The sequence below is a fragment of the Triturus cristatus genome, chromosome 7 (genome assembly GCF_964204655.1).
Source record: "Triturus cristatus chromosome 7, aTriCri1.1, whole genome shotgun sequence".
In the NCBI taxonomy this organism is placed as follows: Eukaryota; Metazoa; Chordata; class Amphibia; order Caudata; family Salamandridae; genus Triturus; species Triturus cristatus.
This window is the reverse complement of record NC_140590.1, coordinates 121,362,584-121,390,494: the sequence shown is the minus strand read 5'-3', so window position 1 is coordinate 121,390,494 and position 27,911 is coordinate 121,362,584. Positions and strand designations below refer to the sequence as shown.

Genomic DNA, 27,911 nt, shown 5'->3' with positions numbered 1-27,911 from the left:
AATCTACATCTGGCTCACCGTGTGCTGGGAACAAATTCAGAAATTTTCTTTGCAAATTTACACTTTCAATAAGCATGGCCTTCTAAGTACACTTGCAGTAGTTCAACTTGTGTGATCAAACTCATTTAGAACTGTGATTTGTGGAACCTTACAACAAAAAGTCAAACTTTACCAAAGAAAATTTATTTCCTTGTTTTTTAAACTGTTTTAAATGATTTTTTAACGTATTTAGAAACATTTTAAATGACTTCTTGACAAATATTATGCACTGACACCGTTATAAATGTGTATCTCTAAATGTGTATTATTATTGTTAATTATAAGTTGGAGTGGTTGTTTTATTTCATATCAGTACCCTAATATAGTTTTAGAGAACATTGTACTCTTTCCCTACATCATCTCCCCTTCATTTCATATGAACAAGCCTTATAAGGACATAACTCCAAATAAGGACAGAATGCCTTATATGGACTGAACGCATTATAAGGACTGACGCCTTTTAAGGACTAAACCTTTCACCTAGTTTCATGACGAGGGTGGATTTTGCCCTATCGATATTGCTAAGACGTCATCCTTAGCACCTATGAATAATTTATGAGAACACTCTCCAGGGGGCATACTTCCCTTCTCCTTTCTACGCACAAAGGTTTAATCCCCAACGTCATCCTCATACTGAACAATGGCTAACACATGTACATAGACTGTATAAATACAGCACCTCTTGCTATCAGTAAGCACGAGGGAACCGAGACTTCAAGGCTGACACACTGACCAGAGACGCTGCGGCTCCGGCATGCCATGGCTCCAGATAACAGTGGTCTAACTATCCCTTGCAGGGTGTCCAATTCAAGTCCAGGATGAAGTCCCAAATTCTTACTATTCAGGTAATGGTGTTCGACTGAATCCTAGTGGGATTCTTGGCTCTTAGATCTTAGACTATTAGGCTCTTCGGCTTATTGGCTCTTTAGCACCTACTCACATGCTAGGTACACTCAGGTACATTTAGTCAGGCATCTTTAAATGCATATTATATACATGTATATGTTCATGGCTATTGAAAAATGGTAGAGCTGTACTATTCCTTTTTATTCACTGTACTGCTGATAAAATATCTCTGCTACTGTGTTGCGGTTGTAGCAGCACATATATTTTACATGGGAAGAACAAAGGTACAATAAATTCTTATTGTAACATGCCCGACTGTTTTTTTGTGTATCTTTCTGAAAGAAAAACGAGCAAGCACGATTGACTGGGTGAAAAGTAGTATATTGTTTCCACGAGTGTGAGGAATCAGGGTTTGTTGTGTTCTGAGGTTGCCAAAAACTAATCTCTCTGATAGAAGGAGATTCTAGTGGCACTGCTAGCTAGCAAATGCAAAAACATAGGCTAACATACTCGGTGGGGGTGTAACAATGATAAGGGCATGAAAAAGATTTTTCTGCAGCAGCTCTGCAGGAACTGAGTAATTTTTCTGATTACTTTAAGCATACAGAATCTGGTGGTAAGCTTCTCAAAATGTGCCACAAAAGAGTTTGTCATCAAAAATAATGCAGAGAATTATTACACAACAACTTACCTTAGGACAATCATTTGGTAGAACCTAAAAACAAATCGCCATGTCCATAATCCCCCACCTATACAATATAGTCAAATAGATTCTGGAGAGATTCAAATACTGCATTGTCATCGAAGGCACTGCATTCGTCACAATTTCAGAGGATTTAGTGGAAACATATGTTTTTTATTGCAATTGGCTATAAGTGCTGTAGTGTTAAACTAGACCAAGTATTTTTTTTAATTCATTTATCACAGAAGTTCACATCTCCATTATTCTCCTACTTTTAAAAGGTAAACAGCACATGTGTTTGGACCCAAATGACTTATTATAAATGTGATACAGTGCTCATGACTTTTATACAGAATACGTCACATACATCAGCATTCGGGTCCAATACTCTACTTACAAAACCTAAATACTTCACTTCCACCACATCTATAAAAACTACACAAAACAGCAGACAAAATAGGCAACCTTCAAAAAGTTAATACACAATAGGCAACCATCAAAAACTGTCCACACTATCGGAAATCTTCCTAGGTGAACTACTTCCATTACTTTCTGCAGTATATTTCCTGTTTTGCATCTCTATAAAACAACAACAATTAGACATAAATTCTCTTTTTCCTATTAACCTTCCCACCTACCCTCAGCCACCCTGTACTATACTAAGTATATGGCTGCTTCATTGGACTCTATCTCAGTTCTCTATGTCTGCTCACACTTCTTGAGCTCCATTGCACCCTTTCAGTCCACAAAACACAGAGGGGCATATTTACAAAAATATATCTCCACCAGAACATCACTTTTAGCGATGCTCTGGTGGCAATATGCCCTTTTCCATATTTACAAAGTAGCATTAAGGCACTTTTTGTGGCTTAACGCCGCCCTGTAAATAAGGCCCCTTTGCACGCATCACTTAGCGTGAAAGGGACATGCAATGGGTGTATCTGTGGGAGTTCTACTGCAACATCCATTGTTTTTGACGCTGCCCCAGATTTACAAGGAGGTGTAAATCTGAAGCTGCACCAAAAACAAACGCCATGCAAGAGCAGGCATTAGAATGGAGAAACAAGGAGAAATACTTTTATTTCTCCTCGTTTTTGCTTTTACTATGTGTGCTGCATTCTGCAGCACACATACAAATAGCCTCCATGTGTGATCGAAAATCGTGAGAAAGAGAACACAATGCATTGTCTGGTAACACTTTTTAAAATTCTGTATGGGGTCCTAAAGTTCCTAATCCCCGGGTTGCAGCAAATCCACTTCCTTCTGATGCTTTGGTATGTTGAACAGAAAAATATGACATGCTCAGCCGATTTGGCCACCTAAGGGCAGAACAGGCAGAATCTGTCACAATCACTAGAGTGACAATTCCATTTGACTGTCCAAGAGCAAATAGGCAAAATCCCCTTGCAAATTTAACATAGAAAGGCTTTACAAGGGGGGGTTCAATCTTATCCAAGAATGCTTCCAGATGATAATCTCCTTTGAACCCGAAAAAGAAACAGTAAGAGACCTGGCCATGAGAGGGTATGGAATGCGGTTGTCAGTATAATTGCAATAGGTGCCTTTTAGTGGGAATTTAAAATTAACCAAACATCTGCAGGGGAAAACCAAAGATTCTTGTACCCAATCTGGCCAAGCCGATCTTTCGTTATCCGAAGCCAGGCAATCTTACAGGTCATCTATGGCCATATGATATTTGACAAGCTCTGGAGTAACTCAGAGTCTCAGCCAGCACAAAAGCTGTCTCAACCCAGCTGTGCCATTGATGCGTCTAAGGCCGTAATCTAAATGTAGGGATATAAATGGGTGCTAGCTGATAACCTACTTAGGTTCCTCATAAAAATGATTTTCTATAATCTCTAAGGGTATAGGGCCATATGTAGGTAGCCTAACATATACCACTTCATAAATACCGAATTTTACCGATTCGGTATTTATGAAGTGGTAAATGATATGCAGGTAATCCATCAGTAATATTTACCGATTCGGAATGGGTCGATAATTTAGAATCTGTATTTACCGATTCGGTAATGGGGGGAGCACAATCAAGGTTGGCAGGGTGTCACAGTGACACCCTGTTGCACCACTGATTCCTGCATGTGTGCACATGTGGCACACATACATGCCCTAAGGGCATGTATGTCTGCCACATTGCACACTTCAAAGTGCAAAAAAATGCTTTTTTCCAGCTATTCGTCATTTACCACCAACTTTTAGTTGGTGGTAAATAACGAATCCCCACAACAACCACACACTCCCCCTACATATCATTTCAGGATTCGGTATTTACCGAATCGGTAAAATTACCGAATCGGTAATTTTACCGATTCGGTAAATTACCGAATCCTGAAATGTGCCCCCTACATACCAAAAGCCTGAATACCGGTCGGTAACGGGATATTTACCGAAAATCGGCCGTTACCAACCGGTATTGGGCTTCCTACATATGGCCCATAGTGTCTTGGAAGCCCAAAAGCTCTCCACCGTACAGAGTGGCTCCTAGTGCCTGTTTTTTGTAGAAAGTGCTGGAGTCACCCGGTGAAAAAAGGAGCTGCAGTGAGCCCTCAAAATACCCCAAATTGTATTTTGAGCCCTCGCATCTGAATATGGGGTAACCATTCAAATCTATGGTGAGCGTAACCCACAGATATTCGAACATCTGAACTCTCTCAAGAGGAACTCCACTGACAATCTGGTTTGCATGGGTAGTTGGACAGGGGTTGAAAACCATTTATTTTATCTTGCTGAGGATAATCTTCAGCCTCAACTGCTTGCAGAAGGACCCAAACCAATCCAGAAGACTTCAGACCCCTATAGGTAATTTCCAAATAAAAGTGCATTGCTTGCAAACAATAGGGTTGGGATCTTAACCCCGGCAAAATGTGAGGTGTCACTCTGACATTTCCAATGTTGTGATACTAAATCATTAATATATAAGAGAAAGAGGGTTGGACACAGCACATACCACTGCTTTACCCAATGATTATACAGGATGGAATGTGTCAATTCACCCTGAGGCCCGCATCCGACCTGGGAATAATTGGTGAAATGTAGTCTAGTTCAAACTTCTATAAGATACTCAGGGACCCCCATCTCTGCCAATACCTTCCACAAAGATTCACTGAGGGCTAGATCAAAAGCAGACTGAAGGACCAAAAAATCGTCTGCCGCCCCCCCATGTGAATGTGTTCCAGTATAGCAATTACAGGCAGAACACCTGGTCAATTGTTCCTAAGCCATCCGTGAATCCCACCTGCAAGGAAGTTAGTAAATTGGAATCGGACATCCAGCCATTCAACCTTTTCAAAATTATCCGACTAAACACATTTTGTGAACTATCAAAGAGGCTGCCCAAGTCGAAAGTATAAATGGACCGATCAATATAGCACTAAAGGATGGAATGCTCAACCATAAAATTACAGAAGGGATTAATACTTGCCACCCTGGTGACTTGAGTATGAAAGGCAGCCTGAGACGATCCCGGGTCAACAGCTTCCAAATCTAACTGGGAGAAATGCTCAACCCAAGCTGCAGCAGAAATGTTACTATCATATGGGGCATGGATGCCAGAGTCCTCATTGGCCATGATGCACCAAAAAAGAACCACAATACTTGCATTTGATGACACTCAGAACAGTGTCTCATTTAGAAGGTTCCCAATCTCTTTTAGAATCAACAATTTCTTTTTGTAGAGTGTCCTGTCCATCCGGATGAGGACTCTACACCCAGTTTTGATGGATCATGAAAGGCAACACTTGGCCACTCAGCAGGTGTAGCAGGGGTCCTCTTTCTTCTTTGTGGGAATGGGCCTAGTTTTTATCTAGAATAAGTTCCTTAGTGAGGAAAACATAAGCTTATAAATTTCACTCAATCTCAACAGGAAAGCTAAGTCATCCAGGGTCCTAAAATCTGTGGCTACAGCATCCAAACTAACAGACACTGCCTCAAACACTTTTCCCAATGCTATTTCGGATTCTGTCAGAAAGCTCGACTTGAGCCTACACCGGTTATTGGTTATTCTGTCTAGTGCCTCATAAAAAGTATTCAGAAGGGTGTTGCCCAGAGCGCCCATTCTCAGCCCCAGAGCATTATGATCACTATCGTGCCTGTGGACTACTGCCATGTCTACGAAGGATTTCCACAACCTAATGTGTAATAAGATATAGTCAATAAGGCTGGTGGACTGTGGGCGATGATACATGTGGCTCCCCTCCCGGTCAGAATTGGTCCTCCCATTGCACGCCCATAGACAATTGCTATATGTAAAAGCATTTAGCTGTAACACAGCAGCAGACCACCTCTTGACCAAGGGGAGTGTGAGGCAAGAAACACTCCAGGCTTCATCCATATCACCGATAGGGTCTTCTAGCAGGACAGACAAGGGCTCAAATTTCCAATTAAAAAGTGCCTGCTGCTATTTTAAAAGAATCTGCAGGCAGATCAGCCATATGTGAACCAATCTGTTCAGGGGAGAGGATGTAGCCTTACAGTTAGAGCGGTCGACCTCGAAGCTGGGTAACCGGGGTCGAGTCTTGGCAAAGACGCTCAACATCCTGTGTATCTGGGCAGATCACTTAATCTCCCCATGCCTGATAAAAATGAATGAGTCCATCTGTAACAAAACTGGTGCTTGTGTAAAGTGCTCTGATACCTGATATCTTCAGGTCTAGTTAGCGCTATATAAAACTTTAAAAAAAAACAGTTACATGAAGCTCAGCACAAATACCCCCATGCCTGCAGTTCACATTATATAAGTAGTATGCACTACCTGTAGGAAAAGGAAACACTGTATGTCAGCACTACCCAATCCAAACTTTCTAGTCATGCAGCAAACAGTAGTTTTGATCCAAACTGACAACGCTCCCAAGGGTCTTTACTTCCCTGTGATGGCAGCAGTCAGGTAAAATTGACAAACCCTGCTAGGCGTCTGGGGCAACTAACCAAGAGGCAGATTTTATGCTGTGTTTGTGTCACAAAAGTGAAGCATCTTGGCGCCAAATCTTTGTCCAATTTACTTTCCAGCCCTAAACTTGTTTAGCGCTGGAAACAATGTGAAAGTATTTCGAAGCAGCGCATAGTGCTGCTTCGAATTACTTAGTACCATGGGCATTCCAATGCAACCATATAAGGTTTCTGACGCTAAACCCAATTTCTTAAATAAAGTAGACAGAGTTTAGCATCATAAAATAGCTCACTCTTCAACCAAGCGCTATGAAAGAGAAATTATTTTCTTCTCCATTATTTTCTGACTTTGCATGTGTGCTACAGTTTACAGCACACATACAAAGTGGGAGAATGTTTAAAATTAGTCTAAGCATAGTTTTTTTTAACTGGATGGGTATCCTTCCGGTACGAAACCTGTGCTTGACTCACGGAGACACCTTTGCACTATGACGTAAAGGCGTCTCTGTGGTGTACGGCAGCTAATTTCAGCGCCACACTAGGGAGAGGGTAGGAGAGTGCCATACTTCAGTAAATGTGGTGCTCTCCTGCTCTCTCCTCACACTGCAGAGAACTTGCGGATGCTGCACTGCGCTGCATGAGAAATTGGTAAATCTGGCAGAAAGTCTCTTGGAACAGGCAGATGGAAAATGAATCTGTTGAAAGACCCCAATCAGGGTCTCAAGTTTTGACACCGAGCCAGCAACATTCCAGGAGACGATCTTAGTATGGGTGTGCAGGTGCGGGGCAGTGTCGCCAAAAACTTGAGACTCCAAGGCTATGTGGGATAAAAGAGGAGGCCCAACATAACTAAGGGAGAGCATGCACACTCCAGAAGGAGTAGGGGAAGACCATGGGGGATTGGTGGGGGACAGCTGCACCTTGGTGGGAAGGAAGTTAGAGACTAGTAGCCAGAATATCGCTATAACTGGTAGAAAGACCAGGGCATCAGTCTAAATTATCCAGGTTAGAGAGAGGAAGAAATCTGTTGGTGGTCAAGACTGAAAACCCATCCCCAGCAGCAGCCCTGGAGCGCAAGGGCTTGGATCTCACCCTCTCCCTGGGTGACAAATGCTTATAAAAACAATGCCAGTTTTTTTTTTTTTTGTAGCAAACTACTCTTGTATGGTGCATGCTTTAGACTAAGCCATCTTCAGGTGTTTATGACAGCCGCGACTGAGAGCTCTGGACTTGAGACTAAAAGCAGTGTGGGTTTCTCACAATGCCTGCCATTGGGATGTTCGGAATACATGGTCAACCATTCCCTGGCTTTTCTCCATACACACAACCATTGACAAAGCCAACAGTCTTGTCTAGTTTTTGGTGTTCTTATGTTCTTGTTTTATTATATGGGATAAAATAACAGAAAGCTCAGAGAGAAACCAAAATACTGGTCGGGTGGCACACACACACAGAAATTGTTTGGGGCAGATTTATGATAACTGGCGCATCCCTGCATATCAGCAGGGATGCGCCAGTTATTATGTGCCACAGCTGCGCCACCATGGATGCGCCGCATTTATAATGCGGCGCACCATGGGGCAAAAACAGCACAGATGCGTGACGCATCTGTGCCGTAAAAGTGGCGCATTGCTGGAGTTGCGTCACAAGCGCGACGCAGCTCCAGCAATGCTCTGGGGGGCCCTATCTGTACAATGCTGCGTCAATCCTTACGCCTGCTTCAAGCAGGCGCAGGGTTTTGACGCAGCATGGGCCTAAAAGTGACTGAGTGAAATCTTGTAGATTTCACTCAGCCACTTTTAGGAGGCGTGTCTGCGCCGGAACGCCCCCACCTGCCCTGGAACGCCTACATGTGGCGCAGGGCTTTACAACGTGACGCATCTCCCAGATGCGTCACGTTGTAGATACCCCGCACCATGGCGCAGGATTTGCGCCGCTGCTGCGTCACAAAAGTGACGCAACGGCGGCACAAAAGTGGCGCAAGTGCAACATAAATCTGCCCCTTTGTGTTTAAGTCACGGCTATAACTGCAAAGGCCACACCCCTTGCAGAGATCCCCCCACCTTTTATCCCATTTGAGCTCTGAATGCAGTTCTTCCTAAGAGTGCAGCTATGTCAGTTGTGCCTATGTACCTCAAGCAAGCAGCCATTTGCCCGTTACACTGCCCTGTTAACATGTTTCAGGTTCTACTGTACCCACATTTCTATGACCTTGTTGTTTTTTGTTCCACTCCACCCGTTTTCACTCCCATGTATTAAGTGTATTCTTTCTGTAATGTACAACACTGTTTTTCAAATTTTAATTGCTGCTGCATTTAAATAAACGCATATTTTATTTTATAAATAAACACTTATTTTTTTTAGCATTTTTATCTAGTGCTCTAAAGCACAGTGTATCAGTGCGCTGTACAATTATACATGATGCACAGCTTTTTACTGGGACCTGTTATTAAGTAACCATATTAAATAACTGATAACAATGATGCATCATCCATGAGGTTTACCTGCTCTGGTGCTTGATTTAGAGAAGGTGGCACACTGGTCCTCCTTGCCTACACAGATATCGTCCCTCTCAGCTGTGCATCCATCAGAGGACTGGCCCTTGAAGCAAGCTGGACACTTGTATCCGTTCACCGTCATATTTACAGGCTGCACTAAAGGAACAAGGAAAAAACATCTCAGAATCTTTTCCACTACAGTTGAGGAATATAAAATGTCAGAAAGGGGATGATGCCTGATTCAACTTCAACGGGAAATGAGAACCTGTCCTTACATGGACCACATCAAATCTCCCATACAAAGGGAGTCCCAGTGTGCACTCCTGGACAACCATACAGTTTCCAGACAGAGGATAACCAAGTCCATCTGCACAGCTCCTCTACTAGGGGCATGCAGCACGAAAGGTCCTGCCAGTCTCACCTGCAATACAAGCTGTCCCAGCATCTTTCTAAATGAATAGATTAACATTTTCCCCAGAAACTCTGACCACAACACTGTGGCCCGTGGAGTCCAAAGAATAAACTTTGGAGCCAACCACATAGACCTAATATAATGTAGACTGTGAGGCCTTTTCACTTTCTACTGGGGTAGTGGAGCCACGCCTTTAAGGCTTATTCTTGGAGAAGTATTCTATAGAGGCTAAGCTACAACCCCCTTGGCTCTGTGAGGCCTTTGTTTGACAAATTAGAACATTTGGCCCGCTTCCTTGTTAAAGGCCCTCGCGTTAGGCTTGGGCATTTAACACTGAAGCCGGCTTTAATGGCCAAGTAGAGTCCGCTATAGCGAGCTCTAAGGCTATATTATTGTTCCGCCCAAATCCCAAAATGATAGAAACCTTCAGGGGGTTCTACTATGCTCCATTGGAGCCACATTGCCTGCAAAGGAAAGTGCTTAGGGAAAGCAGCTATATTTTCTCATCTACACTTAACGGAAACAGGTTAGGTGCCAGGTAAAAAATTCACCCATGAAATTACTGGTCATAGAGGGGTACTAGTCTGAGATGCATCTCTTCTGGGAAGGAGCTGCAGTGGCAGATGGAAGCTCATACTGTCTCAATTCTAAGACATCAGCAAGCTTCATCTCCTGTATCTCCTCTTTCTGCTTAATGTCTTCCTCTCTGTCCTTTTCATTCTTTTTTATCCCGCGTGGCTTTACTTCTTTTTCTCTAGCAAGCCTTTGCTTATTTATTTGAAACTCTATATCCCACTCGCTCTCTTTGAACTTCCACCTTTCCCTTTATCTTTCAAAGTGTACGGCCCTATCTATGGGGGCAAGCAGTGCTGTGGGATTAGGTATGTACCCAGTGGGGGAAACTGGGGCACCAGGAATAGCAAGGGTGGAGGGTCAGAATCTGACAAGACTAAACCTACTGCTGTTTCTGTGCTCGTGATGACAATATTGTTTTGAAATTAAAATCCGTTTTTGTAAAGCGCAAGCTACTCACCCTTTCGGGTCTCAAGGCGCTGGGGGCCATTGTGGAAATTAAGTGAGCTAATGCCCAGAGTCACATGGTGCTCAACTGAGCTGCTGCCGAGCTGGGGATCGAACCGTGAACCATCTGCCCTGGCCGCTGCACCACACCTCTCCACCATTGGAAATTCATACTGTTATTAACACGTAACACACAAATGTACTATGTGTGTACTATTCACGTTTAGACTGACCACAGCTAATGTAGGCCTCATTTTAAAATGGTTAGCGCAGTGTCTGGCTGCCATCTTGTTCCATGTTGTGTATCTTTATTTTTTTAAGGAGAAAATTACCCAGCAATCTCAAATGGTGTCACTTTTGTTTTCTGTTCCTATGTGAAAATTTGTGTTTACACAATCTGTTATAGAACACACTAACGAGCATGTGCAGAGTCATTTTTGGACCAAGCGTATATCATTATGTTGCAGAAAACCGTAAGTCCAAAGTCTGTTTAGAGTTGGATTATTGTGCAGTGGCCTGTAAAAAATAATACATTTGAGTTATCTTCACGTCCCTTAAAGCAATTCGCCCTTTGTGTAGGAATCATGGGTAGGTGTATCAAGTGTTAGAACTGTGTGATTCAAACTAATGCAATATAGACAGAGATTCAGGTGCATAAAACAAATGCCCTTTCACCTGCCTTTACAGCAGAACCATTTTTCCTGACATCCGAGCAAGGTTGGTCTCTTTATGGTAGAAGTGACCTTACTTAATTTACCTTTGAGATGTATGATAGTGTTTGTTCAATATCTTTGATTTTCTTTGAATATATTGACTAATACATGTATGTATTGATTAAAAACGAATTTGATGATTTGAGTTTAAAACTTTGCTACCCCTTTGATAAACCTTTATGGTTCATCAGGAACTTAACCCCTCTCTATCTTACTTGTGGAGCCAAATTTGCTTCACGTTAATGACTTGTATAGATGTTTGATGCCAGCCTCAGGATCTATGGGAAAGTGCTTTCCAAACCTGAATTTGTACCAGAATTATCAAGGAGCAAAGCGCTCTATCACTGGTCACATTGTGGGCATCCTGTCACCGTAAACAATCAGTCAGACAAATCTGCCTTATGCAGCCCTGTATATGTCAGCAGCATTCTGTACAGGCTGCTTTCAGCTGATTACTTGTCCTTTAATTGGTGCATGTGCTGGAGCAGAGTTTTCTGTTTGAAAATTCGTTGGTTTTTGAAGCTCTGGCATGTCTATTTGTCATATTAATTTTCTAATTACTAATAATTAATTATTTGTCTTGTGCAAGTGTGTTTATATTAATCAATCCGTTTGTCCTAATAAGAGAGAGTTACACGTGGGTGCGCATAAATGTGCTGTTTAACAATAACGTGCGTGTTTTCATGTTTAAACGTTGCTATGTGCTGTTTATTTTTGAGCACAGAACGCTTTCCGAATTAATGCTTTTCTATGTTGCAAGTGCTAGATAGATGCATACACATAAGGGTATTAGTGGGGTTAACACTGTTTAATCACTATGCTGTGGTAACGTTGATTTTGTTTCTTTTAATTAAGATGGTCTATTGTGGCCTATGGTGGCCTAGTCAAAGATGGCCGATTTTGTAAGCCTGGCCTCGATTTGAAAGTAGAAAACTGTGATGGAAGAGAGCCCTGCTGAATATGGTCCTGAAGTCAGCTGACCACAGTCCTTGCTTGCCTTGTGAAATTTTCCGTGAGGACATCAGCAGCCTGGGTAATCTTCGAGTGAAATGGAACGTCCTTGGCAGCCTTGGGAAAACAAAGGAGCCTTAGAGAAGGACTCTGAGCATTGGTCTCATTGCCGAGGAGAAGTAGAACTAACAAGATACATTTGTGATTCTTGGTTCCTGTTCCGTAGTCTTTATTTTGTGATTTTTCCTGAGCGGAGATTTTCGATTCAGTATAAGAATTGTTAGCCTAGAGAGGGTCTTGCCACTTGCCATTTGCCTTTGCCGCGTACCGAATCTGCGCTGCTGAGGATTGATGCTGAAGGGACTTCGTCTTGAGAGACTTTACCGAGAGACTTGTCCTGACCCGTTCTGACATTTAGCTAGAATAGGTAACTATGAGAAAAATGATTTATTCTGCTTGATTTCCATTTGACTAATTTTAGATAAAGCAATATAATTTGAACATGGTGTTGGATATTATTTCTTGTCAATTATTGTGTATTATATTTTGATTATTACCGTATAGGTTGTATAGATTATGATTATGTTTATGGACAGTCTCAATAACCAGATCTTATCGACCCCGATATTGATGCAGGGTGACTAGGAGTTTTCTTTCCACAGGTTTATTGCTGGTAGAGTATTTGAGCGTATGTTAGTGAAATGGGCCCTAGTGTATGATGAATGTATGTGCGTGTAACTGTGAGATTACTCTATCTGTGGAAGTGGGAATATTATACACACCCTGATCTCTATCAATTTCCTGGTAGCAGAGGATGGTTATTGATGATTGTCTTGATCTGATAAGATTGCATGTACATTAGCTTACTGATTATTGATTATTGATTGATGTTGGTATATGTACTAATACTATATGTTGGAGTCGTAATGTTGAGTTATATGTAGTGCTTCTGGAACTTGGGAGCTGGTAGCAGTTCCGTAGTAGGGCAGAGGGAAGTATATGCTGCTCTCGGGAAAGACGGAATTGTAAGGAATAACGTGTGACAATTGAAGTTGCGCGTCACATTGTCTGGGTTCGGAATCAGTGACATCGTCGTATGTTACTATTAGACATTTCTAGTATATAAGGAGTGTGTATGATAGTGAAGGTTATCTGTGAAACTCTGGTCTTAAGTCCCAGGGATCCGTAAGGATTACCGTTAAAGCTTATCGCGGGAGAAGTAATAGGTATTCTCTGAGCTTGTTTGAGAAACTGAACAGAGGAAAGCTGTTTAGTTGATGTATGTTATAATTCTGTAGTGGAGCAGATTATGGTCTGTTCTCGGGAAGCAGGATTCTGTGTGTATGTACTATATTTTCTTGTATGGATGTGCGTGAATGTTCGTATATTTAGTTGACTGTAAGACTCTTTGGACAAGTCTTAGAGGAAACAGTTAATGAATGTATGTTAGAAGGGCAGAGTAGAGGAAGTGCTACTGTGTCAATGAGAGATTTCTTGTGAAATAGATTCTCTTTTACTATTCTGTGGTTAGCGAAGCAGACAATGGAGATGTTTTTATGTTGTAACTAATAGATTTTGTAGAAATTTTGACACGAAGTCTACTGAAAAGATTTTGTAAAGGAGGGGTAGACGAGTGACAGAAGACAGGAGACAAGCGACTGCAGCGACTGTTGACGTCAGAAAGACCGCGCTCTGATTGGATAGTAGATCAGAATAGTGTTCGCGCTAGGATTGGTGCGTTAGTGTGAGCCGCGCAAGGATTGGAAGAGCTATTTAGTGACGTAGATGCGCTAGGATTGGTGCGTTAGTGTGAGTCGCGCTGCTATTGGTTGAAAATTCGTATTGTATATTTATAATACGGAAAGAGTAGAGAGTTTTTGGTAAACGCTAAAATGTATTACCAAGAAGAGAAAAAGAAGAAAACATTTTTTGGTAAAATTAAGAAGTGGTTTAGCAAGGATAAAGATGTTAAAACGAGAGAGGGTGAGTTGTTACCTCCACCGAAAACACCTGCATCCTTCATGGCTGCAAGACATGGGTTTCATACCTGTATATGGTTGGAGAATTGGGTTAGGTATACTAAAGAAGATGGTGTTCTAGCATTTCCAGAACATGGTTCATTTAATCTGGCCGTGTTGAGAAATTTACGGGAAAAGATGTTATGTCTAGACCCGAAACCAAGACCTACACAGTTCGAGGCTTTAGTGGAATGGGAAGAGGAAGTACATGAGCGAGAAAAACAGAGATCTGGAGGGTACTACAGGTACATGTTTGGGAGGAGACATGATCGTGAGACTCATCATGATCGAATGAAAAGGTGGCGAGATGTTAGTATATCAGAGGGATTATATCCGATGAGAACAGTTGAAGGAGGAGCAGAAAGGGTTCCTGAGTCAGAAATGAGAAAATATGGAGTTAATGAGTATGAGGATGAGGTCTTGAATGACATGATTTACAAGAGACCACCTCCATATAGACCAGAACCGGATAAGAGTACACCAGTTGTTTCTCCGATAAGAGATACAGTTTGTGTTAGTGAGACAGAAAATGAGACACCTGAGGTAAGAAGTGATCACTACCTTGATGAGAATGCTAGACAATTAGCCAGAACTACAACAGAGTTGACTGAGAAGATTAGGGAGTTAACGAAGAATCTAGAAGCTGTTACGGTGCCTGTAACAATAGGTCCGGTTATGCCTGTGTTTGACAAACAGAGGACAGGTGAAAATGGACTGGTGATTCCATATGTTGGGAATAATTTGACAAATTCAGTTGGTCCTTCAGGAGATTCAGGCAAAAGAGCAGAAAGAAGTGACCTGAGACAATCAAGACATGACACATGTAGTGAAATATTAGATGCTAGTGAAGCTAGTTGTTCAGGGATGCCAATTTTAGAACCGCAGAAGAGAGTGGTTCCAGTGAGAAAAACTGCTGAAATAACAGTTGGAGATTTGAATGATTGGATGAAAGTTCTACAGAAAAAGGATAAAGATTCACAAGTAATTGATGTGGCTAGGTTACGTGTAGAACTAGAAGAGCTTGTTACAGGAACAGTTCCAACAGAAATTCTGAAGAGTCATCATGATGGTGAACTAATGTTCATGTGCAAGAACATTACCTGGAGAGCAAGAAATACACATGACAGGCTAAGAGCAATAGCGAATGAGCAGGGAGTTGACATTGATAAAGTGAAAGCTTTACAAAAAACCTACAGGATGGATTTTACAGAGAAGGATATTGAGAATTTGAATGCTACTGGTAGAACAGGACAGATTAAGGAAATGGTAACATTATTGCGAAGATGGGGTGATGTAGAAAAGTGGAAGGATAGGTGGTATAAGAAAAGAGATGAAGCTGAAGATAGAACAACTTATTCAGCATTTCCAGTGAGAGAAAAAGAGAAACCAGTGGATAATTATCCTATGAGAGAAATACCTGGAGGAGGATATGTACATGTTCCATGGACCAGACAGGATATTTTATCATTCACGAATGATTTCCCTCGATTGAGAGAAAAGCCCGTCGAGTGGTATAGGCAGGTAGATAGGTTTGTGAAATTGTCAAAAGTGCTGTGGGTTGACCTGAATAGTCTGTTTGATATAATTGTTCCAGCAGATTTGTGGACTGAGTGTAAAATAGTTGTGAGTTGGCCTACTGAGGAATATCCAAGAGACCCAAGAACAGGGGCACCAGATCCAGAGGTAATGAGAAAGTATGATCAGGTGATGGTATACCTGAAGAGTAAAGTTCCTGCAAAAGAGACAGACTGGGTTAAGATAGATCGAACACAACAGGAAGCGAAGGAATCAGTTCATGCTTTTTACGAGAGGCTGATACTAGCATTTAAACAATTCAGTGGAGATGAACACCTGGGTGACAAAGATTTGAGTCATTTTGTATACAGATTTGTATATGGCCTTAGACCTGAAATTGGTGAGAGAATTCGTGAGCATACAGTGGATTGGCAGAGTAAGAAAGTAGATGAGATTCTGAGACATGCGAAATACTTCAGTGATGAAATTGAAGCGAAACAAAGAAAGCTGAAAGAGAAAGCAATGTGGGCACAAGTGAAAGTTGCGGAAAGACAGGAAGCACAGTTAGTGGAACAGGCGAATAATCCAGGAAACAATGCAGGGAATAGACCTAGATATGCAGGGAAAGGAAAAGGAAGTCTTGAGGAAGCGAAAAAAAAGTTTCCTTGTCACAACTGTGGCCAATTGGGGCATTGGAGATCGGAGTGTCCTAATCCACCATTAGTGAGTAATGAGAATAAATCCTTAAATCAACAGGTGCAGAATGAAGGAAATAATCAACAGCAGCAACAACAGAAAGTTGTGAGACAGCAGAGTCAAGAGCCAAAACCGCCCTTGCCGCAGAATAAAGGGTTACAAAAGTATAATCAGGATTCAGGATTCTACAATGATGAACAGGTAAACAAACCAAGACGTTCAAACAAGGTACAACAGTACTTGTTAAAGAGTGAAGGGAGTGAATCTGAGGGTGATTATTGACGGTGCCGAGGAGAGGAAGAAGAGTGCATACTTGGTGCAACTCTAGAAATAGACCAGGCAGGACCATTTGTGGATGGGAAAATAAATGAGGAGAGTGTTACTTTTTTGGTAGACACAGGTGCGACAAGATCAATTGTCAGGTCAACAGATGTTAAAAATCTTCCTCTCTCGGATGAAGCAATCCAAGTAGTTGGTGTAGCCAATACGCAAATCAGAACACGTCTTACTGAACCAGTAAGAGTACAGATAGGGAAATTTTCAGACATGCACAGATTCATTGTCTGTGACACGAGTCCAGTGAACCTGTTAGGTAGGGACTTGTTGTGCAAAATGAACTGCACAATTTTTTGTACACCGGATGGAATAGCCTTTGAGACACCAGATGAGGATGTTTTGTACCGAGTGACTCTAGAGAATAGAGAAAGTGAGTTAATTGGTGCATTTGCTGTGTTTAATCCGGAGGATTTGCCTCGAGAGCTGAGAGACACAGTGAAAAGGACAGTTTGGGATTTTACTGGAGAGGATGTGGGATTGATGAATAATGTAGATCCAGTGAAAATTGCAGTAAAAGAGGGAATTACATATCCTAACATTCCTCAATACAAAATGACACCAGAAATAATTGAAGGGATAACTCCTATAATTGAGAAAATGATTCAGCAGGGAGTCCTGAGAGAACTACTGAGTAGTCCGTGTAATTCACCGATAATGGGACTAAAAAAGCCTAATGGGAAATTTAGAATCGTACAGGATTTGAGAAAAGTTAATCAAATTGTGGTGGCATGTTGTCCTATTGTGCCAAATCCATCAGTGATCTTGTATCAAATTCCACATGATGCTGAGTGGTATACAGTAATTGATTTGTGTCATGCATTCTTTTCAATTCCATTACATCATGATAGCCAGCCGATTTTTGCATTTAGGTTTGGCCAGCGTATCTTAGCATGGTGTCGAATCCCACAGGGGTATACGGAGAGTCCTTCGATATTCAATCAGTTATTGAAGAAATCGTTGGAGAGTTTGATCATGCCTGAGAGCTCAGTACTAGTGCAGTACATTGATGACCTACTTGTGGCATCAAAGACACGTGAAGCTTGTGAAGTAGATACCATAGCTTTACTGAATCATCTGGCAGATGGAGGGTTAAAGGTATCTCCAGCCAAATTGCAATTTTGCAAGAAAGAGGTGCATTATCTTGGACACAATATTGAAAAGGGTCTGAGAAAAGTGACGGATGACAGGATCAGAATAATCAGAGAAATGAAAGCCCCAAAAACCCAGAGAGAAGTGAGAATGTTCCTGGGTATGGTGGGTTATTGTCGTCAGTGGATAATTAATTTTTCCTTGATAGCAAAGCCACTGATTAAACTGACAAAAAGTGAGATGACAGATCCATTGGATCTAGATGCAGAACAAATGGCAGCATTTGAAGAGCTCAAAAGTAAAATGTGTGAGGCTCCAGCTTTGGGTATGCCTGACTATGAAAAGGAGTTTGAGCTGTACTGCAGTGAGAGAAATGGATGTGCACTTTCAGTGTTAATTCAGAAGTATGGATTACTGAGAAGGCCTATTGCGTACTTCTCATCGACACTTGACCCTGTAGCTGTGGGTTTACCAGGTTGTCTAAAATCTGTGGCTGCAACATGCAGGAGTCTGGAACAAAGTGAGGGAATCATAATGGGATATCCTGTAAGGGTATTCGTACCTCACAATGTGGCAATTCTTTTGACAAGAAGCAGAACCCAGTACATGTCACATAGTCGGTTGACTAAATATGAAAAAGTGATTCTGGGAGCATCAAATGTGACTCTTGAAAGATGTGTGAATGTGAATCCAGCGACACTCTTGCCGGATATTGAAAATGTGGGTGTGAAAATGGAAGATGATCATGATTGTTTGGATGTGCTTGATTACTGTACAAAACCGAGACCAGACATAAGGGATCTTCCCTTGCATGAGAGTGATCATGTGTTGTTTGTGGATGGATCATGCCTGAGAAATGATGATGGTGTGCTATGTGCAGCATATGCGGTGTGCAAAGTTTCAGAGGTCATGGAAGCATCACCATTGAAAGGAGTGAAATCTGCGCAAGTTGCTGAATTGATAGCATTGACAAAAGCTTGCGAAATTGGGAAAGATTTGAGGACGACTGTGTTGACTGATAGTCAGTATGGATTTGGAGTTGTGCATGATTTTGGCCAGCTTTGGCTACAAAGAGGTTTCTTGACATCGAGTGGAACTCCAATAAAGAATGCTGAAATGATTGGTAAATTGCTTGAGGCGATACAGCTGCCTAAAGAGTTAGCAGTTGTAAAATGTGCTGCCCATGGACCAGGAGAAGATTTTATCACGGTTGGAAACCGTTACGCCAATGATGTTGCGCAATACTGTGCCAAGACAAATCAGTCCATTAATCGGGACAGAGAGGGGGAAATGTCTTTTCTCTCTGTGATGTTTACTAATGTCTTAGAAACCTGGGATGAAGTGAAACAGTTGCAAGATGAGGCAGGAGAGGAAGAGAAAAAAGATTGGATTAAGGCAGGATGTGCTCCAAGAGAAACAGACCATGTTTGGGTTTACAGAGAAGGCAGACCAGTAATGCCTAACTCCATTTTGTCGTCAATGGCAAGAATGTATCATGGCCAGGGACATTTAGGGAGGGATGCGATGGTTAGGTCATTTAAACAGACCTGGTACAATGCAAAGTTCAGGACAATTGCAGAAAGCATCTGTCAAAGGTGTTTGGTTTGTCAGCAATTTAACACTGGGAAAAAGACAGTGGTGAGTCTGGGAACAATAGGCAGAGAAGGAGGTCCTTTTACAAGAATGCAGATTGATTTCATTGAAATGCCCCAAGTAAACAGACTGAGGTATGTTCTAGTGGTAGTCTGTTTGTTTTCAAGGTGGGTGGAAGCTTACCCGACTAGAAGAAATGATGGAATAACAGTGGCAAAGTTACTGTTAAGGGAGTTGATTCCTAGGTACGGGTTTCCAGTAACAGTTGAGTCTGATAGAGGTGGACACTTTCAAAATGAACTCATGGGTTTGATTTGTGAAGCATTGAAAATACAGCAGAAGCTACATTGTGCATACCGACCAGAGGCTTCTGGTGTGGTTGAGCAGATTAATGGCACAATCAAGAACAGGATTGGAAAGATGTGCTTAGCCACTGGCATGAAATGGCCAGATGTTTTACCTCTAGTGTTGATGACTATTAGATCTACTCCAGATAGAACTACTGGCTTGAGTCCTCATGAAATAATAATGGGACGTGCAATGCGCCATGCATTTGTGCCTGTCAATAAGTTGGTGACAATAACTGATGACATGATTTTGGATTACTGTAAAGGCCTGGCTGACGCAGTTCATTCTGTGTTTCACCAGGTTGGAGAAGAAGCTACCACACCTGAGAAGAAGCAAGCCCATGATCTGAGTCCAGGAGACTGGGTGAGGATTAAAGTACACAGAAGAAGAAATTGCTTGGTTCCAAGGTGGGGAAGGCCGAGACAAGTTATTCTGACTACGACGACTGCAGTAAAGTGTGCTGGAGTGAGACACTGGGTACATGCAAGTCATACTCTGAGAGTTCCAAACCCAAAAGAAGGGACTGGTAAAGAGTATTTTGAAGAGTCAGATTCCAGTGATGATGAAGATACAGAATCAGTGGGGAAAGAAGTAGGAAAAGCTTCGAATGAACCACTGCGAGTATCAGAGAAGAGATCAGATTCTGTAAGAGAGCCTGAAGTTTCAAAAAGCAGTGAAGGAAAAAGAAAAGAAAAGAGAAATTTCACAGAGACTACTCCTGAATCAGAAGAGGAGGAGATTGAAGAACCACTTGAGATTATACTTGAAGAAGTAGGGTCAGAAGAAGATAGAGAGGGACAGATTGCGGAAGACCCCCGAGGAGGTGTAGGGAACATTCTTGATGAGTTAGGTGAAGGGACAAGTAGACAGCAAGAAGATTGCGTGTCGGAGACTCGAGGAGGGACAGAAGTAGGGAAATCTCAAACAGTGGTGAAAAAATCTGTGGAAAAGAAGAAAGCTGCTAGAAAACGGAAACAAGAGGCACTTGAAGCAGAATTGGATGATGAGAATGAACAAACAGAGGGTCGAGTTCTGAGAAAGAGAACTTGGATTGGAGAAAGAAGTAATAAAGAAATAAAGCCGAAAAAGGTGATAAAAGGAGATCGTTGGCCTAACAACAGAGTTAAGAGGCTGAGATACAAAATAATAAGAGCAAGTACATCGAAAGCTGAACAAGTGAATGAAGTATCGAGTCAAAGTTCAAAAGCTGAAGGAGAAGAATCAAAGGAATCAAAAGAACCAGTAGAAATAAAAAGAGTAAGAAGACCCAACCAAAAGTACAGATCACCGGAATGGTCTTATGTGGCACTGTCTGAAGGAGGAAAAGAAGAAACAGTGACTCGAGATAATCCGGAAGAGATCTTGAGAGAAGTGGTTGAGGAAGATACTGGTGAAATTTTGAAAGTACTCTTGACTGACATTGGAGAAGAGTCCAGTACTGAGGATTTTGATGTTGGAGATCTAATACAATTTGATGTTGAAGAAATTGAAGTGAAGAATGACAAGTATCCAAACTGAATAAAGGAAGGATTCACTTGGATTAAGTGAACGAAAGGATCATTTGGAAAGACTGAAGAAAAATTTGGAAAGAATTGCTGAAGAATTTAAGAGTTCCAACAGTAGTGGAGTAGTAGAGGCTAAACTAAAGTAATAAAATGGCTAACATAGAGGATAATCGAAATAGATGTGCCTTCTTTAAAAGGTGGTGTAGAATGTGCTGCTGCTGTACTGGATTATTAATGCTTCTATGGGGTGTTTTAGTTTTATTAGTTACTTTTAAAGTAGAGTTTGAGATGCATACAGAGAATGTGACTAATGTAGAGAAGAATTCGCAAAAAGTAGTTCCAATTAGAATTAGTAATACTTACATACACAAAGATAGGTCAATTAATAATTTTTCTAGTAATGTTTTTTCAAAATTGTTATATGAATATGTGAAAACAATGGAAGTAAGGGATTGCTACGTTTGTATGCAATTACCTGCATCCGTTTCAGAGGGTGTTACTTATCATCATTTACCAGCTACATATGGTATTTCTTGTAGTATTTTAAGTAGTGTTTTTTATTTGTTAGGGAAAGTAGATTATAAGATGTCTAACAGAGATAGTATTTTTGGGCACTTGCCAATGAACAAAGAGCTGAATCCAGCTAAAGAAGCTAACACTTTTGGTGAAATTTTTATTGAAGAAAAAGGATTAACATTAGATTACATTTTTAAGAATAATTTAACTTGCAATCTGAAAGGAGAGGAGAAAGCTTTCCTGGATATGGTAGAGGAAATGAGATTAAACATGCAGGAGAAAGCAGGAAAATATAAAGTGAGTGAGACAATTTGGGACATTGAGATGGGAAAAGAGTTGAAGAATGGGGCTAGTCCAACTTTAGCTTTAGATGCACCACAGAAGGGTAAACTTTGCATTACAAGAAGGAAATCCCAATATGATACATATTTTGTTGGGACTAGTGAGTGCCATGATACATACTTCATTGCAACAGGTTGGGGTTTCAGAGGTGGAGAAGATACAATTTTTTCAGGAGTATACTATGTTTGTGGGAACAAGGCTTATTACAAGTTGCCTGACCATTGGTATGGCACGTGTTATGTGGGCCTGGTTTTTCCAAAGATTTTTCATATAGATAAAATAACAGATGTAGAGCATATTAATTTACTAATGCGTTTTAAGAGAGAAACTTGGTCTGAAATAGTGGGTGATATTTTTGGAGTTGTGATTCCAGCAGTGGGAATTTCTTTGAATGCTTATGGAATTCGGAAACTGTTCACAGTGGTTGATCGCTTATCGACAAATACCGCTGGAGGGTTTCTTTTGGTGAATACGGAATTAAGTGCCGTACGTGCCATGTCTATGCAAAATCGACTTGCCCTTGATATTCTATTGGCCAAGGAGGGTGGAGTCTGTGGAATGCTGAAAGTTCAACATTGTTGCACTTACATTCCAGACGAAAGCAAAGACCTGAAGGTCTATATCAAAAATATTACTGATTTGCATGAAGAATTAGTACCACTTGAAGCTGAGAATTTATGGACTAAAATAGCTAATAAAATGATAGCTGTTAAGGATTTTATTGCAAAAATAGGTAGTACTATTATAGGTAGAATATTGTTTCCTTTAACTTGTATAATTGTTGCTTTATTGATAATAAGATTAGTGTGTGTGTGTTGTAAAAACAGGGGAGGGAGGAAGAAATTGAATAAAGAAAAGAAAAACAAGAGGTTGAAAAGAGAACCTCAAGAAATTGAATTAGAAGAATTGAGGGAGAGTGTTTACTTAGAGACAAAAAGGGATGATGAAAGAGTGACTGGTGTGTAATGTTGTGTAAGGGGAAAAAGACATTTCCGATTTCTCCTAAAATGGGACTAAATTTTTACAATTTTTTTGGGGGGGGTTTATTTGGTGATAAAATCACCAAAGGGGGGATTGCTGGAGCAGAGTTTTCTGTTTGAAAATTCGTTGGTTTTTGAAGCTCTGGCATGTCTATTTGTCATATTAATTTTCTAATTACTAATAATTAATTATTTGTCTTGTGCAAGTGTGTTTATATTAATCAATCCGTTTGTCCTAATAAGAGAGAGTTACACGTGGGTGCGCATAAATGTGCTGTTTAACAATAACGTGCGTGTTTTCATGTTTAAACGTTGCTATGTGCTGTTTATTTTTGAGCACAAAACGCTTTCCGAATTAATGCTTTTCTATGTTGCAAGTGCTAGATAGATGCATACACATAAGGGTATTAGTGGGGTTAACACTGTTTAATCACTATGCTGTGGTAACGTTGTTTTTGTTTCTTTTAATTAAGATGGTCTATTGTGGCCTATGGTGGCCTAGTCAAAGATGGCCGATTTTGTAAGCCTGGCCTCGATTTGAAAGTAGAAAACTGTGATGGAAGAGAGCCCTGCTGAATATGGTCCTGAAGTCAGCTGACCACAGTCCTTGCTTGCCTTGTGAAATTTTCCGTGAGGACATCAGCAGCCTGGGTAATCTTCGAGTGAAATGGAACGTCCTTGGCAGCCTTGGGAAAACAAAGGAGCCTTAGAGAAGGACTCTGAGCATTGGTCTCATTGCCGAGGAGAAGTAGAACTAACAAGATACATTTGTGATTCTTTGTTCCTGTTCCGTAGTCTTTATTTTGTGATTTTTCCTGAGCGGAGATTTTCGAATGTAGCAATGTTACATCCTTTCCTTCTCGCTCTGCTCAGCGGTCCAGCGGACATTACAACTTTTCTATGTATCTTTCTTTTGTTCGATTCAGTATAAGAATTGTTAGCCTAGAGAGGGTCTTGCCACTTGCCATTTGCCTTTGCCGCGTACCGAATCTGCGCTGCTGAGGATTGATGCTGAAGGGACTTCGTCTTGAGAGACTTTACCGAGAGACTTGTCCTGACCCGTTCTGACATTTAGCTAGAATAGGTAACTATGAGAAAAATGATTTATTCTGCTTGATTTCCATTTGACTAATTTTAGATAAAGCAATATAATTTGAACATGGTGTTGGATATTATTTCTTGTCAATTATTGTGTATTATATTTTGATTATTACCGTATAGGTTGTATAGATTATGTTTATGGACAGTCTCAATAACCAGATCTTATCGACCCCGATATTGATGCAGGGTGACTAGGAGTTTTCTTTCCACAGGTTTATTGCTGGTAGAGTATTTGAGCGTATGTTAGTGAAATGGGCCCTAGTGTATGATGAATGTATGTGCGTGTAACTGTGAGATTACTCTATCTGTGGAAGTGGGAATATTATACACACCCTGATCTCTATCACATGCGCAGTTCTTCTTTGACAGTCCTATCAAGATTTGCCAAATAACTGCAAATTCATCCAGTACTAAGTCTGCGGATTGAACTCCCTCCTGGAGTCTTCGCTGATGGTAGGCGGATTGCTTTCCTTGGGCTTCCAAATAGCAGCCATCTTATATCTAAAAGTATGTGTTGGTAACGCTGCTGTGGTGGATTTATAAGTACACATTTTACAAATCGAGGTCCCCTTTAAACATCTTTAAACCTTTTTCATTTTCAAGAGCCCGGTCACATGTTGGAGGGCAGATCAGGCATGTTGCTTACCCTGAATTTCGTGGTGGTTACATTTGTCTGAGGCGCAGCACGTTCGTGAGATCTGCAAGAAAACGCCAGCACCCCTCATCACAAAGTCTTTTCCACAGGTGGGCTGTCTGACGGGGCGCAAGCAACGCTTGAATGAAGTTAAAACCACTCTGGTCTCTATGTGAAAAGAACACAATTAATGGTTGAAAGAAAAGGGAATTACAGCAACAAACAGCTTAATATCTAACACCTTCACAAACACAGGCCCTCTATCTCTGAATGACACTGTGTCACCCTGGGTGATTTTTAGTCTGTTCTTAGGCTCTCTTCATTCCTTTCTCTAGCCCTTCGGTACATTATGAACTTGGTTCGCTCAGTTCACAGTGTGTTGTTGAGACCAACAGCTACTCTTCTGAGTTCTAACAGCAGCAAAATTTGCTCCTGGCATGGCAAGAAAGTTCTATGAATGTTCCAGAGGTTAAAATGATGTCATAATAAATAGAAGAGGGAATAACTGATAGATGTGCAATACAAACGAAGGGCCATACAATTCAATCTAAATATTGAGCTAGCAGAGTGTGGGTGAGTAACCCACACTGCTCACCCCCATAAATCGCAACACATTCATAGCAAATTCAAGACCCTTAGCTGGTCTCCCGCTGCACTGTTCACCAACTTCTTCCGGCATTTTGTAAATTGTCTTTTTTAAACTAATTTGCCCCCTGGGCACAATGTATAAAAAGGGCCTGGGTCGTCAATGAAGACACAATTCATCCATGCATCCATGGACACGTACCTGCTAGTTTTTTCCGCTGGCCACTGGTGCAGTGTGTGACTCCTTTGGGGCACAGGATAAACTTGCCAGAGCAACTGTGTTTGTTGGCGCTTACACATGTCTCACAAATGAGGGAACTGCCTGAAAAGAAAAGAAGGTTTATATTGTTAGATTTTATGTGTTATTAGATTTTCCATTATGCAACTATTTTGCTGCTGGGCCCAGCATGTTTGTCAGAAACTTATACTTATGATACGTGTTGGCTCTGCGAACATTTTCAAAGGTACACCCTGGTTCTACTGTACAACATACTGTAGTACATATGTGGGTATTCGATTAAACCGCACCTAAATTTTCCTTTTTGAGATTATTGTCCAGTCTGTGGACTATGTACATTAAATGATGCTGAGCCACAGGCTGGTGAATAATTTTCTTTATTTTATGCACCAAAAGAATTGGCGTGAGAAGGAAATTGCTTAAAAGAAACAAGCACTGGCACTGCTAATACGTCTGGCGTATAACTGAAAGTTCCTTTTCTGTCACTGATGAATTTTAGAAACACACTAAGTCATCATGAATGCACTCTGTCACTCATTCCTGGACTGATAGATCGATTAATCCATCCAATGGGTCATTCTTGCATTTAGACAATTATCCACCCACAATAAAACATACTGACAAATGCCCACATGTACAATAAAAAAAAGAGCGCACATAGAAAAGTGAAAACATACTACCGCCTAAACTTGGTGAGAAAATGCAAATATAAAATTGAACATAGGACGTGGCGGTCATCTTTCAATGGTATTGAACACAGTGTACAACAGTTTGACATTTTAAACATAGATGCCACATTAAGAAACAATGTGTTGGCCACCCTGGAACAGTAAAAGCAATGACACAATGTGCACAATCCAATCTTATAATGCTAAAGCCATATTAAGCCAAGGTTATCAACATAACAATTCTAAATATGTTGATGATCCTGGAACTATAAAACAATGATACACTATGGACAATCCAATTTCAAGATGGGAAACCATTTTCGAAAAAGTGACAACATACGATGCAGCACATAACATTTTGGGGCAAGCCAGCAGCCGGTAGGAGTGTGGGTGAACAGCAGGACGCTCATGAAAAAGAATGAATGAAATGAAAGATGAACTATGAAATAAAAACACAATAAACTAATTGATTGGTCACCAACCCAGACAAAGAAGTGCCCTCATTTTCAGATGGATGTGCACATATGATCAGGACAAATGCTGATACTCACTGCCAATTGCAGAAATGGGCAAAACAATTGCCCCATACGGTATTCTGTAATGGGGAGAAGCAGAATAGGAATGACAGTGGAACAGATAGTAGAGGCCTGGCCCAAAGGCCCTTTATGTATGTAGGTAAGAAGAGTGTTATACAAGAACATGGCAGACACTTCCTCACTTAAGAAGGCCTCACAAGGATTACTACTATACCAGTCTTCTACTCAAAGGGTTGTCCGAGGTATCTGTGAGATGCCACGTAACAAAATATCAGTCTACAGCCTTCAATACAGTGTCAAAACAATGTACTCTTAAAGGCCTATTAGAGTTAATAAATGCATTTCATAATAAGTAGGCCAGGCCTAATCCCTTTGTAATGTTTAATAATAAACATATCAGACCTGTGGCATCTGACATAACGTTTCCCAATGAACAAATCAAGGCTACAATCTTCATTATTGAGTTATCGCAATAACAAACTGAGGCCTCCTGTCTTGCACATGAGCCAGCAACAATCATCAACAGCCGAAGAATAACAAATATATACAAACTTACACTTAGCAAAGCAATAGACAACCCCAGTGAATTCGGCCTAACAAGGATTATCACAATGCAAATCTTGAACTACAAGTGTTTGTCCAATTGGGTACACAACCTGCACCCCTTGATTACAATGTTCATCTGTGATATTCCTTGTAGTAAAATATCTGTCTGCAGCCTTTAACTAAGTGTAGTGACTATCCACACTTGAAGGCCTGTTGGCATTAACCAACACTTTTCACCATAAATTAGTCAGGCTTACTGCCTTTGTCATAACTTTTCATAATAAGCATATCAGAGGCATATGCATGGATTGCTGACATGCAGGAAATGTTGTTTGTACACTGTCCCTCCCACTGAACCTGCTGCCGGCACTGCCACAGCCATGGCCACTGCAAGCACTGATAGTACATGGAGGCCCGAGGGACTTCACGATCAAGGCTGTCTCCATGCCTCAGCATTTTGGCTCTTCTGGCCTCTAGGGGGCAACTAGAATCCCGCTGCCCCACGGGATAGAAAACCACCTGCAGGCCCGCAGAATAGTTGTAAGTCGGCCCACCTATAGGCACACATCCTCGCATGTTTTTTACAGGCGTGCCACACAAGA

At 41.2% G+C, this 27,911-nt stretch overlaps 1 protein-coding gene across 1 annotated transcript in view; it reads right to left on the bottom strand.

Annotated features, from left to right (window-relative positions):
• LOC146809001 (phospholipase A2 inhibitor and Ly6/PLAUR domain-containing protein-like) overlaps window positions 1–27,911 on the bottom strand; it is a 100,063-nt gene that overhangs the window by 29,438 nt on the left and 42,714 nt on the right. Inside the window, exons 2-4 of the mRNA XM_085614813.1 lie at window positions 25,524–25,643; window positions 24,749–24,904; window positions 8,974–9,123 (exon numbers count right to left, since the gene is read on the bottom strand). Coding sequence (XP_085470939.1) covers window positions 8,974–9,123; window positions 24,749–24,904; window positions 25,524–25,643 — 426 coding nt within the window. The remainder of the gene's footprint in view (window positions 1–8,973; window positions 9,124–24,748; window positions 24,905–25,523; window positions 25,644–27,911) is intronic.